The sequence below is a fragment of the Chiloscyllium plagiosum genome, unplaced genomic scaffold, assembly GCF_037043375.1.
Source record: "Chiloscyllium plagiosum isolate Xiang-an unplaced genomic scaffold, Cpla_swu_hap1 HiC_scaffold_7, whole genome shotgun sequence".
Classification (NCBI taxonomy): domain Eukaryota; kingdom Metazoa; phylum Chordata; class Chondrichthyes; order Orectolobiformes; family Hemiscylliidae; genus Chiloscyllium; species Chiloscyllium plagiosum.
Genome location: NW_028270145.1, coordinates 39,731,384 through 39,747,389, shown reverse-complemented (window position 1 = coordinate 39,747,389; position 16,006 = coordinate 39,731,384). Strand labels below are relative to the sequence as shown.

Below are 16,006 nucleotides of genomic sequence, written 5' to 3'. Positions count from 1 at the left end.
TTACAGTCCTTGCACGGTATTTTGTAAATTACATTAGTTTTGCTCGTTGCCTGTATAGGGTCTTGCAAGTTCATTAGTTGCTGTTTAGTGTGTTGGTGGATTTATGGGCTACCATGATGCCAAAGGGTCTGAGTAGTCTGGCAGTCATTTCCGAGATGTCTTTGATGTAGGGGAGTGTGGCTAGGGTTTCTGGACATGTTTTGTCTGCTTGTTTAGGTTTGTTGTTGAGAAATCGCCAGACTGTGTTCATTGGGTACCCATTCTTTTTGAATACACTGTATGGGTGATTTTTCTCTGCTCTGCGTAGTTTCTCAAAATTCATAAGGATGTTGCCAAGGTTGGAGGATTTGAGCTATAGGGAGAGCCTGAACAGGCTGGGGCTGTTTTCCCTGGAGTGTCGGAGGCAGAGGGGTGACCTTATAGAGGTTTACAAAATTATGAGGGGCATAGATAGGATAAATAGACAAAGTCTTTTCCCTGGGGTCGGGGAGTCCAGAACTAGAGGGCATAGGTTTAGGTTGAGAGGGGTAAGATATAAGAGAGATCTTAGGGGCATCTTTTTCACACAGAGGGTGGTACTTGTATGGAATGAGCTGCCAGAGGATGTGGCGGAGGCTGGTACAATTGCAACATTTAAGAGGCATTTGGATGGGTATTTGAATAGGAAGGATTTGGAGTGATATAGGCTGGGTGCTGGCAGGTGGGACTAGACTGGGTTGGGATACCTGGTCGGCATGGATGGGTTGGACCGAAGGGTCTGTTTCCATGCTGTACATCTCGATGACTCTATAAACATACAGCAATGTTTATGGCTTGCTCGTATGACCCAGTCTCAGTGACAAAACGAACAATAACCCCTTAATTATGGGAAGGTGGGAGATCCTTACACACAGTTCAAAGGACCAATAAATGAAATCAAGTTCCAGTGGGTCAGAACTGGCTGAGATTTGGTACAGGGCACAACTCACTCACCTCACCGACACTCTTCATTGAACTGCCGATCTCTCGCGAAGCTCCATGGAAACGGTCCAGATCCCAACGCGGAATCTTGGTGACAATATAATCCAGACTTGGCTCAAAGCAGGCGGTGGTCTTCCCAGACACTGCATTCTTGATGTCAGGCAGCGGGATACCGAGTGCCAGTTTGGCAGCCACAAAGGCCAGGGGGTAGCTGCAGAGAGAATAAAAAGAGAGGAACCAAAGGCAATGAATGATTAGTGCGCACAAGGGCAGAAGAATTCTCGTTCCCAGGCAAGAGATTGCTCCAGATGCAGAGACAGGAAGAGATGCACCCAGGCAAAAACATTATGCAGGTTCCAATCACATCTCCTGCTCCCTGCAGGCACTACACAGACAGCACACCTGTACTTCTATCACTTGGTATTTTTTTATTAAAAGAAAACACGAATGCTGCCAAATGGCCCACACAAATGTGAGGGGCAACACTCCGGGCCTGGCAGAGCGATAAACCCATACTATCCCAGTTGCTCCCTAGGGGGCTGCCAACCCTACAGGAGATGGTACCCAAGGTTTACTCGAAACACTCTGGAATGGTTAATTCACTAACGTCCTTTAGGGAAGGAAACTACATCTCTACCTGGCCAAGCCTACAAGTTACTCCAGACCCAAAGCAATGTGGTTGCCTCTTTGCTGCCCTCTGGGCAATAAGTAAATTAAAAAGTCTCAAGAACACCGAAAACTCCCAACTCCATTCTGTTCAACTGCAATATGGTGAGACACCTTCATAGCTCTGCCCCGTCAACTCAGTTTATGGTGGGAGGGGGAATGGCGGAACCAGCTGTAATCACCCACACTGCTCAGGGCATCAAGACCCAGCCTCTATCAGAGGCTAATGAGAAGCCACTGGCACCAAAAATGTAAAAGAATGAGATTACAACCAGAGCAAATGAGGCCCTGATGGGGGTGCAGGGATTTTAAAGGGGGCAGTGGGGTTTGGAGGGGCCAGCAGTACAGAGGGGAAAGTGGGGTGACAAGGAGATAGCTTTCCCCTTGCAGGGGAAGTCTTGAAACAGGGGACAGTTTGGAAAGTTAGGTTCCCCATATAAGACAATGAGCAGAGTTCTTACCTCAGAGATTTGTTATGGTTAGAATGAAGATTCCAAACTTGACATGCCTTGACCTTCTATGACATCAAACATGTGACTTTTTCTGTTTTAGTTCCATATTGGGATGTGGAACATTGCTGGATGGCCCAGTATTTATACTCTCTAAACTAGGAGAAAGTGAGGTCTGCAGATGCTGGAGATCAAAGTTGAAACTTTATTGCTGGAACAGCACAGCAGGTCAGGCAGCATCCAGGGAACCGGAGATTCGACGTTTCGGGCACAGGCCCTTCTTCAGGAATTCCTGAAGAAGGGCCTGTGCCCGAAACGTCGAATCTCCGGTTCCCTGGATGCTGCCTGACCTGCTGTGCTGTTCCAGCAATAAAGTCCCTACTCTCTAAACTACCCTTGAGAAGGTGGTGATGAGTTGCCTTCCTGAACTGCTGCAGTCCATGTCCAATAGGCAAACACAAAATGTCATTAGGGAGGGATTCAAGGATTCTGACTCAGTGCCAGTGAAGGAACGGCAATATGTTAACGGCAATATAAGTCATAATGTGAAATTACTTAGAGGGGAACTTGCAAGTGGTGGTGTTACATGTATCTGCTGCCCTTGTCCTTCTAGACAGAAATAGTCATAGGTATGGAGAGTGCTAACTGAGAAGCTTTGGTGAATTTCTGCAGTACATCTTGTAAATAGTAAACACTGCTGCTGCTGAGTATCGGTGGTGGAGGGACTGAACATATGGATATGATGCCAATCAAGTGGGCTACTTTGTCTGTATGGTGTCAGTGCTCTTAGTGTAGTTGGAGCTATTGCCATCTCGGCAAATGGAGTATTCCATCACACTCCTGACTTGTGCTGTGCAGATGGTTGACAGGCTTTTGGGAGTCAGGAGGTGAGTTACTTGTGGCAGAATTCCTCTGACCTGTTCTTGACATCACAGTATTTATAGTCCAGTTTCTGGTCAATAGAAATCCCCAAGATGTTGATTGTGAGAGATTCAGTGTGGTAATGTCGTTACACGTCAGGGAGCAGTGGTTAGATTCTGGTTCAAGATGACCATTGTCTAGCATTTATATGACACAAACGTTACTTGCCACTTTTCAGCCCAAGCCTGGATATCCTCCAGGTCTTGCTGCATTTGGACATGGAGTGCTTCAACATCTGAGGAGTGGCGCTGAATATTGTACAAACATCAGTAAGCATCCTCTACTTCTGACCTTACGAAGGATGTCCTGGAACTGAGATGACTGACCTCCAACAATCCCAACCATCTGCCTATGCACCAGGCATGACTCCAACCAGCAGACAAGTTTCCCCTGATTCAAAGTTCTAGCAGGGCTTCTTGATGTCTCACGCAGTCAAATGCAGCTTTGATGTCTAGGGCTGTTACTCACACCTGACCTAAAGGCACCTGCCTGCATTTCAGTCACTATGTATTGACAGAGTCAATGCAGTGTGTATGTGTCTGATACACAGGAGAACCAAACACAGTCTATGTCTCTATGTCTGTAATATTACAGTTTTCTAAACAGCTAGTGTTGTAAACAAACTTCAGATATCGGAATCAAGAACCACCTGACCATCTGATTTCTATGGATTAAACCTAAAATATGTGTGTTAATCTGTGGCATTGCTCCCCTCAGAGAGCAGAGGAGGCTGAGTCATTGAACAAATTTCAAATTTGAGCGAGACAGATTTTTGATTAACAACGGAGTCAAGGATTACAGACAGCACAGACACAAAAGTGAAATGGTTGCCATAACGCCATGTGTTATGGCAGTATAGGCTTGAGGGACTGAATGACCAACTGCTGCTCTGAACCCTTCAGTTCTTGGCAAAGGGCCAAAGAGAGGATGGTGAGAGTGTAAGACAGGCAGAGGTCTTGAGTGAGAAGACAGGGAAGTGAGGATTGGAGTCGGGGTTGTGTGTGTGTGTGTGTGTGTGTGTGTATACACAGGATAATTACTTGGGAAGTTGAATGTGCTGTGGCTGTGGCAATGGAATGCAGCACAGGTGCTTCAGCTCGAGTTACTGGGCTGTCACTCAGACAGCAGGTCAAGTGGCATGAAGCTGCGCACTTTCTAAACACAGTTCCACGCTTACACTGTTTATTTCAAGCCTCTCCCTTCCCCCAGCCTTTCCCAAACCTAACTAGCTTTCAGCGAATCTCATTACATAATGAAATTGGTTTGTGAAAATGGGATTTGCATGAGATTACTTTAGCTCCAGGTGGCAGATCACAAAGCTGGGACCAGCAGTGTCTTGCCTGGTAATTGGAAAACCCATGAATGACTGACAGTGAACACAAATTAAAGCCAGCACACATTCAACATTCAAGTACCCTCTGGCTGACCAGAAACTTCTCAAGTGTCACTGACAATAGGGTCTGCTTTCTTTGACTGGCAACCAAAGACTACATCAGAACTGCTGCAATTACAAAGCAATGGCCACCCCAAAACAATAGCTGACAAAGGTGATCAAGGATACAGCAGCGGATATTGCCTACATGGATTTTAGTAAGGTCAATTAAGTAGAATGGATGGCTTTGAGGTATGTAGAAAAGAGGTGATGGAAATTCTGGAAAGGGTGAAAATAGATAAGTCCCCTGGGCCTGATGGCATTTATCCTAGGATTCTCTGGGAAGCAAGGGAGGAGATTGCAGAGCCATTGGCCTTGATTTTTATGTCCTCGTTGTCTACAGGAGTAGTGCCAGAAGATTGGAGGCTAGCAAATGTGGTTCCCTTGTTCAAGAAGGGGAGTAGGGATAACCCTAGTAACTATAGGCCGGTGAGTCTCACTTCTGTTGTGGGCAAAATCTTAGAGAGAATTGTAAGGGATAGGATTTATGAACATCTGGATAGGAATAATGTGATCAAGGATAGTCAGCATGGTTTTGTGAAGGGCAGGTCGTGCCTCACAAACCTTAGAGAATTCTTTGAGAAGGTGACTAAGGAGGTGGACGAGGGGAAAGCAGTAGATGTGGTGTATCTGGATTTTAGTAAGGCGTTTGATAAGGTTCCCCATGGTAGACTACTGCAAAAAATACGGAGGTATGGCATTGAGGGTGAGTTGGAGGTTTGGATTAGGAGTTGGCTGGCTGGAAGAAGACAGAGGGTAGTAGTTGATGGTAAAGGTTCACCTTGGAGTGCCGTCACTAGCGGTGTTCCGCAAGGATCTGTTTTGGGACCATTGCTGTTTGTCATTTTTATAAATGACCTGGAGGAGGGGTTAGAAAGTTGGGTGAGCAAGTTTGCGGATGATACGAAAGTCGGAGGAGTTGTAGACAGTGAGGAAGGATGTGGCAGGTTACAGCGGGATATAGATAAGCTGCAGAACTGGGCAGAAAGGTGGCAAATGGAGTTCAATGTAGCTAAGTGTGAGGTGATTCACTTTGGTAAGAGTAATAAAAAGATGGGGTACTGGGCTAACGGTCGGATACTTGGTAGTGTGGATGAGCAGAGGGATCTTGGTGTCCATGTACACAAATCTTTGAAAGTTGCCACCCAGGTAAATAGTGCGGTGAAGAAGGCATATGGCGTACTGGCTTTTATTGGTAGAGGAATTGAGTTCCGGAGTACTGAGGTCATGTTGCAGTTGTATAAGACTCTGGTGCGGCCACATCTGGAGTATTGTGTGCAGTTTTGGTCGCCATACTATAGGAAGGATGTGGAGGCACTGGAACAGGTGCAGAGGAGGTTTACCAGGATGTTGCCTGGTATGGTAGAAAGATCGTATGAGGAAAGGCTGAGGCACTTGGGGTTGTTTTCATTGGAGAAAAGAAGGTTTAGGGGTGACTTGATAGAGGTGTATAAGATGATTAGGGGTTTAGATAGGGTCGACAGTGAGAATCTTTTTCCACGTATGGAGTCAGCTATTACAAGGGGGCATAGTTTTAAATTAAGGGGGGGTAGGTATAGGACAGATGTTAGGGGTAGGTTCTTTACTCAGCGAGTCGTGAGTTCATGGAATGCCCTGCCAGTAGCAGTGGTGGACTCTCCCTCATTATAGGCATTTAAGCGGGCATTGATAGGCATATGGAGGATAGTGGGCTAGTGTAGGTTAGGTGGGCTTGGATTGGCGCAACATCGAGGGCCGAAGGGCCTGTACTGCGCTGTATTCTTCTATGTCAAGGTCCTCATGATAGGCTCATTCAGAAGATTAAGATGCATGATGATTTGGCCTCATGGATTCAGCACTGGCTTGCCCATGGAAATCAGAGGTTAGTGGTGGAAGTGTTTTTTCCAGGCTGGAGGTCCATGACCAGTGATGGTACAAAGTGATCTGTACTGGTGTTTGTGATATACAGGTCATTCTGGTACACCGTATGTTTCGTCAACGCAAACTGGCTATAACACAATTGACAAATTATGGACGCTCTTTGGATAACACAAACTTTCTACTGAACGTGTATAGTGATTTTCTATAGCGCAAGTTTGTAGAGGAATGCAATTGTCACGTTATACCAGAATGCACTGTATATAAATGACTTGGATGGGTTTAGTAAGTTTGCAGATGATACAAAGCTCAGTGGAGTTGTGGATAGTGTAGAAGGTTGTGTAGAAGTGGGATATAGTGCTAACCACTGAGCCACTGTGCAGCTTTCATGATAGGAATGCAGTACTGGCCACCCAATAATTGAGAAGATGCAGAGGAAGCAGGAATTTCGGGCATGATATAGACAATGAGTAAAGAACCTCAAATAATAAAGTTGGAATATTTTAACTAGTTCAATAACAACTCCAACAAGCAACAAAGGTGCATGAATGGAGTGTAAAATCAATTCAGCAGGATTCATTTTTCTCAACCATTAGGAAAAAGTCCAACGCGATAGGTTATGACTGAATCAGATATTGGCAATATGAACCAAAGAGAGGTTCCGCGCAAGGGAGCATCAAAGCAATTTCATTCACAATATGAGACCAAGATCAAAGTCATTCATTGAAGAGAAGTAACTTTCTTTCAAAAAGGGTGAGAATGAAGCGAGTGAAAATATATCGCAAAAGATTACCAATAAAATAAATTCCAACAAACTAAACTAGGTCAGAATGTAGGAAATATTTCAAACCGTGATCAGTATAGAAACAAACTTCAAAAAAAGGCAGAAAATTAGCCAGTGATATCACACAATAGATTAATACAGAAATAACTTAAATAGTTACAGAAAAGACAAAACAAAATACCCAGACAGCAAAGCAGAGGATGACAAAAGAGAGAAAATAAACAAACGATCAATAAATAATTAAAAGCAACATAAACAGCACAAAGATATTCCAGAAATACATCGATGCATTGGTGTGCAGCATCACTGGCAGGGCCAGCATTTATTCGCCATCGCCAGTTGCCCTTGAGAGGGTGGTGGTGAGCTGCCTTCATGAACCCCTGTGGTCTATGTCCTTAGGTCAACCCACAAGGGAATTCCTGGATTTTGATACAATGACACTGAAGGAATGGTGACAGATTTCCAAGTCAGGATGCTGGGTGGTTTGGAGAGGAACTTGCAGGTGGCAGTGTTCCCATGTATCTTCTTGCCCTTCGAGATGGAGGTTTGGAAGGAGTTGTCTAAGGGGCCTTTGTGACTTATGCAGTGCAGCTTATGGATGGTACACACCGCTGTTACTGAGCATAACTGGTGGAGGGAGTTAATGTTTGTGGATGTGGGGTTAATCAAATGGGCTGCTTTGTTTTGAACTGTGTCAAGCTTTTTGGAGTTGCAGCTACTCCCATCATACTCTTTTGTCTTATAGGCTTAGGGAGTCAGGAGATGAATTGTTTGCTGCACAATTCCTAACCTCTGGGCCACTCTTGTTGCCACTGCATTTATAGGACAGGTCTAGTTCAGTTTCTAGTCAATGGTAACCCCCCAGGATGTTGATGGTGGGCGTTTCAGTGATGGTAATATCTTGAATCTCAAGGGGTGACGATTAGATTGTCTGTTATTAAGATGTTCATTGTCCGGCACTTGAGTGATACAAATGTTACTGGTCAACCCAAGCCTGGATATTAGGTTAGATTAGATTACTTACAGTGTGGAAACAGGCCCTTCGGCCCAACAAGCCCACACCGACCCGCTGAAGCGCAACCCACCCAGACCCATCCCTCTACATTTACCTCTTCTCCTAACACTACGGGCAATTTAGCATAGCCAATTCACCTGACCTGCATATATTTGGATTGTGGGAGGAAACCAGAGCACACGGAGGAAACCCACGCAGACACAGGGAGAATGTGCAAACCCCACACAGAGAGTTGCCTGAGATGGAAATTGAACCCGGGTCTCTGGCGCTGTGAGGCAGACCACTGTGCCGCCCACCTATTGCTCAGGAGAAAGTGAGAACTGCTGATGCTGGAGCTCAGAGTCGAGAGCGTAGTGCTGGAAAAGGACAGCAGGTCAGATAGCATCCGAGGAGCAGGAGAATCGACATTTCGGGCATAAGCCCTTCATCAATCCATTCCTGATGAAGGGCTTATGCCCAAAACGTTGATTCTCCTGCTCCTCAGATGCTGCCTGACCTGCTGTGCTTTTCCAGCACTACGCTCTCGACCTTGAATACTGCTCAGGTTTTGTTGCATTTGGATATTGATTCAGTATCTAAGGGGTTGCGAATGGTACTGATCACCATGCAATCATTGGTGAGCATCCCCACTTTTGACCTTATGATAAAGAGGTCATTGATGACACAACTGAAGACGGTTGGGCCGAGGACACTACCTGGAGGAACTCTTGCATTGATGCCCTAGAGCTGGGACATCTGACCTTCAACAGCTGCAGCCATCATTCTATGTGCCAGGTATGACTCCAACCAGTGGAACATTTTCCCCCAATTTCCATTGATTCCAGCTTTGCTATGGATAATTGATACACAATCCGTCAAACGTGACACTGATGTCAAGGGATGTCACTTTCACCTCATCTCTGGAATTCAGCTCTTTCATCCATGTTTGAACCAAGGATTTAATGAGATCAGGAGCTGAGTGGCCCTGGCAGAACCCAGATTGGGTGTCACTGGGCAGGTTATTGCCGAGCAGGTGCTGCTTGATAGCTGTCAATCACTTGTTGCTTATATTGTTTGACATGCAAGTTGTTCTTCTTGGTAGTTTCGTCGAGCTCATTTTTTTTTTTTTAAGATATGCATGGTGCTGCTCCTGGCATAGCCTCCTGCACTCTTCACTGAATCAAGGTTGATCCCTTGATTAATGGTAATGGTTGAGTGGGGGATATGCTAGGCCATGAGTTCACAGAATGTGCCGAGTATGATTCTGTTGCTGCTAATGGCTTACAGCACCCAATGGAAGCCTGGTCTTGAGTTGCTAGATCTGTTCCAAGTCTTTTCCGTGGTGATAGTGCCACACAATATGATGGAGGTTACTCTCAGTGTGAAGGCAAGTAGTTATCTCCACAAGAACTGTGCGGTCACTCTTACCAATATGATCATGCACTGTTACATCTGCTGCAGGCAGATTAGTAAGGATCAGATGAAGTATGCTTTTCCCTTTTGTTGTTTCTCTCACACCCACCACCAGCACAATTTAGCAACTACGTCCTTCAGAACCTTACAAGTTCAGTCAGTGGTGCCTCTGCTGACCCACTCTTGATGGTGGACATTGAAATCGCCACTCCCCCACCCAGAGTACATATTGAGCCCTTGCTACCCTTAGTGCTCTGTCCAAATAGCAGGACAAGGCTGATGGTTAAGAGCTGGTTTTCTTTTGACTGGAAGGGACCTATGTTGTTACATGCATGGATGTAATATTAAACATGCAATGAGTACATTTACAGATGACATGAAAATTGGTGGTGTTGTTTGACAGTGAGGAGGATGGTCTCAGGCTACAGTCTGATATTAATCAGCTGTTAAAATTGAGCAGAGCAATGGCAGGTGGAATTTGATTCCAACAAATGTGAGATAATATATTGTGAGGGAGTTAATATACGCAATGATCGCTAATTCCCTCGGGAGTACGGAGGAACAAAGGGACCTCGGTGTACAAGTCCATAGATTCTCGAAGGTAGACAAGGTCAGAAGTCAGACAACACCATGTTGTAGTCCAACAGGTTTATTTGAAATCACAAGCTTTCATCAGGTGAAGTGACCAAAGCTTGTGATTTCAAATAAACCTGTTGGACTTTAACCTGGTGTCACCTGACTTCTGACCTTGTCCACCTTAGTCCAACACTGGCACCTCCACGTCATGGACAGAAAGTAAAGAAAGCAGGTGGGATGCTTGTCTTCATTCATCGGAGCATTGAATATAAGAGCAAGGAAATCTTGCTACAAATTTATCAAACATTGGCCACATCATGGATGGAATACTGTATGCAGTTATGGCCTCCACACTGTTGAAATGATGTGATTGCACTGAATAGGGTGCAGAGGAGATTCACCAGGATGTTGACTAGGATGGAAGGAGAGGCTAGATAGGCTGGGGTTTGTTTCCCCTGGGGCAGAGAAGGCTAAGGAGGGATCTGATTGAGATATACAAAATTATCAAAGACATAGATAAAGTAGATTGTGTGAATCTTTTCCCCAGAGAAAGCATATCTAAGACCAGAGGGCCCAGATTTAAGGTATAATCTAAATGATTTGAGGAAAGGTTTTTTCACCCAGAGGATGGTAGAAATACGGAACGTGCAGCCCAACAGGGTGGAGGAGTCAAGTACTCCCTCAACACTTAAGCAGCATCTAGGGAATGCTCAGGGGAAACACAGTGGCTCAATTGTTAGCACTGCTGCCTCACAGCACAAGGGGCACAGGTTCAACTCCAGCCTTGGGTGAATGTGCAAACTCCATGCAAACATTCTCCGAGTTTCTGCAAGGGATTCCTCCAGTTCTCCCCCCACCCCAATCCCCATCCCAACAACAGTCCAAAAATGTGCAAGTTAGGCAGAACTGGCCTTGGCCATGGGAAATGCAGACTCACAGGGATAAGATAAAGGTGGGTGGGGCGGGGTGGATCTGGTGGGATGCTCTTCGAAAGGTCGGTGTGGACTTGATGGGTCGAATGGTCAGCTTCCACGCTGTAGGAATTCTAGGATTCTATGACCACCTAAAATGTCAGGGCACAGCAAGCTATGGACCAAGCACAGGTAAATGGGATTAGTGTAGTTGGTGTTTATTGGTCGGCATAGACATAGTGGGCCGAAGTGACTGTTTCAATGACGTAGGAGTCTGTAACTCGAAGTGCTGTTTACCATGGAGGATCATAGAACCATTGGCCACGGGAGGACAACATGTGGTAACCAGCAAGATGTTTCCTTGGTGATGGTAGTGTCAGGACATTGTCTGTAAGATATCATTCTATGGGAATGACTGTGGTTAGCTGCTGATTTAACTCATCTGACACTGCCCCCGAATATTATTAAGAAGGACTTCACAGAGTTGACAGAGCTGTGCTTGCCATTGTCATTTCTGATGCCTAGGTCAATGCCTGGTGGTCCAGGTTCATTAACGTTTGAAGACGAGAGCAGCACAGTGGTTAGCACGGTTGCCTCACAGTGCCAGGGACCCAGGTTCAATTCCAGCCTTGAGCAAAGTACAGATAAATGGGATTAGTGTGGTTGGTGTTTGCTGGTCAGCATAGAAATGGTGGGCCAAAGGGACTGTTTCAATGATGTACAAGTCTGTGACTCTAAGTGCTGTTTACCATGGGAGGATCATAGAACTACAGCTGTGTGGAGATGGTGCACTCTCCCTAGGTCTTTGAGGGTTTCCTCCTGGCACTCCGGTTTCCTCCCACAGTCCAAACATGTGCAGGCTAGTTGGGTTAGCCATGGGAAATGTGAGGTTACTGGGATTTGGTGGGTCTGGATGGGGATACACTTCGGAGGGTTGGTGTGGACCCGATGGACCAAATGGCCTACTTCCACATGGTGAGGATTCTATGATCTAAAGGTTGATACAACTGCTGTGCTGGGCCACTTTAGAAGGGCAGTGAAGAATCAACTACATTGCCGTGAAATGGGTGACACATGTTGGCCAGACGAACTAAGGACAGCAGATTTCTTTCCTGAAAAAACATTTGTGAAACTAGACGGGCTTTCGCAACGCTGTCTAAGAAACTGTCCTGAAAACGGTCAATGAATTCCTCATCTCGACTACTTTTTCTTGTCTGATTTTTCCAGCCGATACAGTGGTTAAAATTTCCCACAAGAGTTGATGTATCCTTTTGACAAGATTCTAATACCTCTTCCTTGAAACCCTGCCCTATCATGTCATTATTGTTACAGGGCTGTACACAAGTGACCTCTTGCTTTTATCATTCCTCATCTCTACCCATACTGCTTCTTTATCCTGATTTCCGATCCATCGTTAATTAACGGAGCCATTCCTTCATTATTTCCAAGCTTCATGTCCTTTCTGAATACCAGATATCTTTCAAATGTTCAGATCCCAACCGGAGTCATCCTGCAGCAATAGCTCAGTAATGGCCACGAAATTGTTGTTATTCATCTCAACTTTTACAACTCTTCATCTGTTTTGATTACTACATGCATTCAAATAATGCTCTACGTGGTGTCCTTTTATTATTTTTTGTAATTTCCACTCTTTTCTGTTGCTTTGCTCTTACATCTGTATTTTCTGTCCCTTCCTGTCACTGTCCTTTTATCATTTCCCACATTCATTCCGTTGTTTGTTGCTCTTTCCCCCCACTCTTTCATTCACCACAACATCCCAAATTCGGCCCTTTGCCAACGATGTTTTAATTTAAAAACTCACTGGAGGGTGATCGGCATATTAATGATTAGAAAGAAATTCTAGATTAGAAAGAAATTCTAGATTAGATTAGGTTAGATTAGATTACTTACAATGTGGAAACAGGCCCTTCGGCCCAACAAGTCCACACCGACTCGCCGAAGCGCAACCCACCCAGACCCATTCCCCTACATTTACCCCTGCACCTAACAATTTAGCATGGCCAATTCACCTAACCTGCACATTTTTGGACTGTGGGAGGAAACCGGAGCACCCGGAGGAAACCCACGCAGACACGGGGAGAATGTGCAAACTCCACACAGTCAGTCGCCTGAGGCGGGAATTAAACCCGGGTCTCTGGCGCTGTGAGGCAGCAGTGCTAACCACTGTGCCACCGTGCCGCCCAAATTCTATTGAAAAACGAGAGAAAAACCAGAAAGAAACTTAAAAACATGACACAGAATAATCAGGGCAGGCCAAACAAGCAACAAGAAAGATGAGGAGACGGTGCCCTACTCATGATCTTTAACAATATGGAATGGCAGACCCTCAAAGTAGCAGTAAAAACAGAGACCAGTCCCAAATAAACACACAGGGGATTCAGGAAAACCGTCTTTACCCAGGGGGACTCTCTGATTGGGCACATTGATGGAAAGAGAGAAACTGGAGGAAGAAGGCTGGAAAGGACCTAGTGATAGGATTGGACATGTTGGGTGAGAGGAAGTTCCTGTAGAAAGTAAACACCTACATTAACCAACTGGAAAACACACTGGCTTGTGCAGTGTAAATATTATAAAAATTGTTGTTGTACGGCCCCTCTCGACTCCCATTCCTTTTCATTTTCTTTCAAATTGCAAGCAGCCATATAGGGGTGTCTTTACATGGAGTGCTCACTGAATGACAAATGCACTGCTCTTTCCCCCACCTTCCCCTTAACGTCTCCTTACCCAGTGGCTTTGGAGGCCAGAGCTGAGCTGCGTGATAGTCGGGCATTGACCTCAATGATGCAGTACTCCAGTGAGGCGGGATGCAATGCGTACTGAATGTTGCACTCGCCGATGATGTCCAAATGGCGCACCACCTTGATCGCGGTTTCACGCAGCATGTGATACTCCTCATTGGACAGCGTCTGACTGGGGGCTACAACAACTGAGTCTCCTAAAAGACAAGGAACAAAGGACCAGGTTCACAAACAAAGAACCACCGGCTCCAGGGACTGAGCAGAGCATATCTGAAACTGAGTCACTTCACCTCGATTACACTGACAGACCAACTCCTATTCCTCTTGACTTTTAGGAATCCCCATCACCATTGGTCCTCCTCACTGTTAAACTGTGAGCTCATGTCAATCCCATCCCATCCACCCTTCTCAAGACCTGCCACCTGCAATCCAGGTCAGTTAGAGTTACCCCATTCAAAGCCTACTCTATCTCTCAATAGGCATAGAACAGCATTGACTGGACTTCACACTGGTGCAATAGAAGGGCAGTCGGAAAATCTGTCTCTCCTGCAGGTAGCTTCCATCTTTATGTTAACCTCCCACATTGTCAGTGCTCCTGCTCAATCCTGGGTTATAAATTCAGTGGTCACATCAAAAACACTTGCTGCATAAAGGTGAAATCTCACTGATTACCAAGGAAATAAATGGTGCGTGAGAGAGCCAACTACTGTGCAGCCACCCAGTATCTCACTGTGTAGTTTGACAGCTTCTCACTGCTGCATTCGCTCACTAGTTTCGGAATAACATGCTAGGGACCCTGTGCTTTGGACTTAATCTGCCATGGGTCAGCGAAAGGACAAGAGGTAAACTCTACAAGAAGTAAAGCTTTCCCACCAGACCTGGCATTTCTCAGAGAATCATGACTTGTCAATCAACCAAGCAGCTCAACAAGGAGGACTGTACTAAGGATGAAAGGCACAGATCTACCTCCTGCTGCTGGGGCGAACATAATCCCCTGGAGATTGTACCAATGGGAAACAGAGTGCCACACTGCCAGCTAGGTGAGGCTCACTGACAACCAAAGAGAGCGAGTGAACATGAAGGTCAGTGAGCAAGTGGTAGTGCGTGGACATTAAAGCAGCGCGGACCTTCCCAAGTGAAATCCTCACACAGTTACGTTCCCAAACACTACACAGTGTTAGAGAACAGATTATGAATTCCTCTCCTGACAGCTTTACCTGTATGAATTCCCAAGGGGTCAAAGTTCTCCATGTTGCAGACGGTCACGCAGTTATCAGCCACGTCGCGTACTACTTCATATTCCACCTCCTTCCAGCCCAGCAGCGACTGCTCCACAAGGATTTGATTGGTCATGGCCAAGGCCTGGAAAGACAACAGACCAATCATCAGAAATCCGGCATTGTGCTCCAACAAGGAGACAGTGAGGACAATTGCAGATCTGTATTGGTATAGCCATTTTGTTGTAAAGCCATTTTAGCAGGTCCACTCAGTGTGCACATGCACAATTTAAATTTTGGATGAAAGGCTGTGGTTAAGTAAGTGGGGCATTAGAGGCAGAGAGGGATGGCGATGAGATGGCAGGAAGGCCTAAACACCAGGAGTCAGTGTTGGTAAACAAGGCAGATAACTGCGGCCAGAAAATAAATAAGAACCAGGGGTGGTCGGGCGTTGTGATTAAGCAAATATGCACTAGTTCGGAAGGAGGATCACTCGACTCCAACCATTTACTCTGCCTCTCTGTCTACAACACTGCCAGATCTACCGAGATTCTCCAGCACTTTCTCTTAGTTTTGTAAAGGCAGTACCTCAATTTGATATGACTGAAAGAACTCTGCTAATAAGAGATAGGATGACAAGATCATTGTTGAAGGTGTAAAAACAACTTTAGTAAGAGCACGGGGAGTTTGCACGTTCTCCCAGTATCTGCGTGGGTTTCCTCCCACAGTCCAAAAATGTGCAGGTTAGGTGAATTGGCCATGCTAAATTGCCCATAGTGTTAGGTGAAGGGGTAAATGTAAGGGAATGGGTCTGGGTGGGTTGCTCTTCAGCGGCTCGGTGTGGACTTCTTGGGCTGAAGGGCCTGTTTCCACACTTTAAGTAATCCAACCTAATCCATCTAATCCACCCGGGTTGGGGGGAAACACAAGAGGAACCCCAATTACCAAACGCCTCTCACTATGTGGCATTTGCCGGGCTCTATACCAGATCTGGAGAATTGATGCTGGAAAAACACGTCAGGCAGCATCCTGATGATTCTTGATGAAGGGTTTTTGCCCGAAACGTC

General features: G+C 45.7%; 1 protein-coding gene across 1 annotated transcript in view; it reads right to left on the bottom strand.

Moving 5' to 3' along the window:
* cps1 (carbamoyl-phosphate synthase 1, mitochondrial) overlaps positions 1-16,006 on the bottom strand; it is a 195,340-nt gene that overhangs the window by 98,691 nt on the left and 80,643 nt on the right. Inside the window, exons 17-19 of the mRNA XM_043693435.2 lie at positions 14,940-15,084; positions 13,709-13,919; positions 973-1,171 (exon numbers count right to left, since the gene is read on the bottom strand). Coding sequence (XP_043549370.1) covers positions 973-1,171; positions 13,709-13,919; positions 14,940-15,084 — 555 coding nt within the window. The remainder of the gene's footprint in view (positions 1-972; positions 1,172-13,708; positions 13,920-14,939; positions 15,085-16,006) is intronic.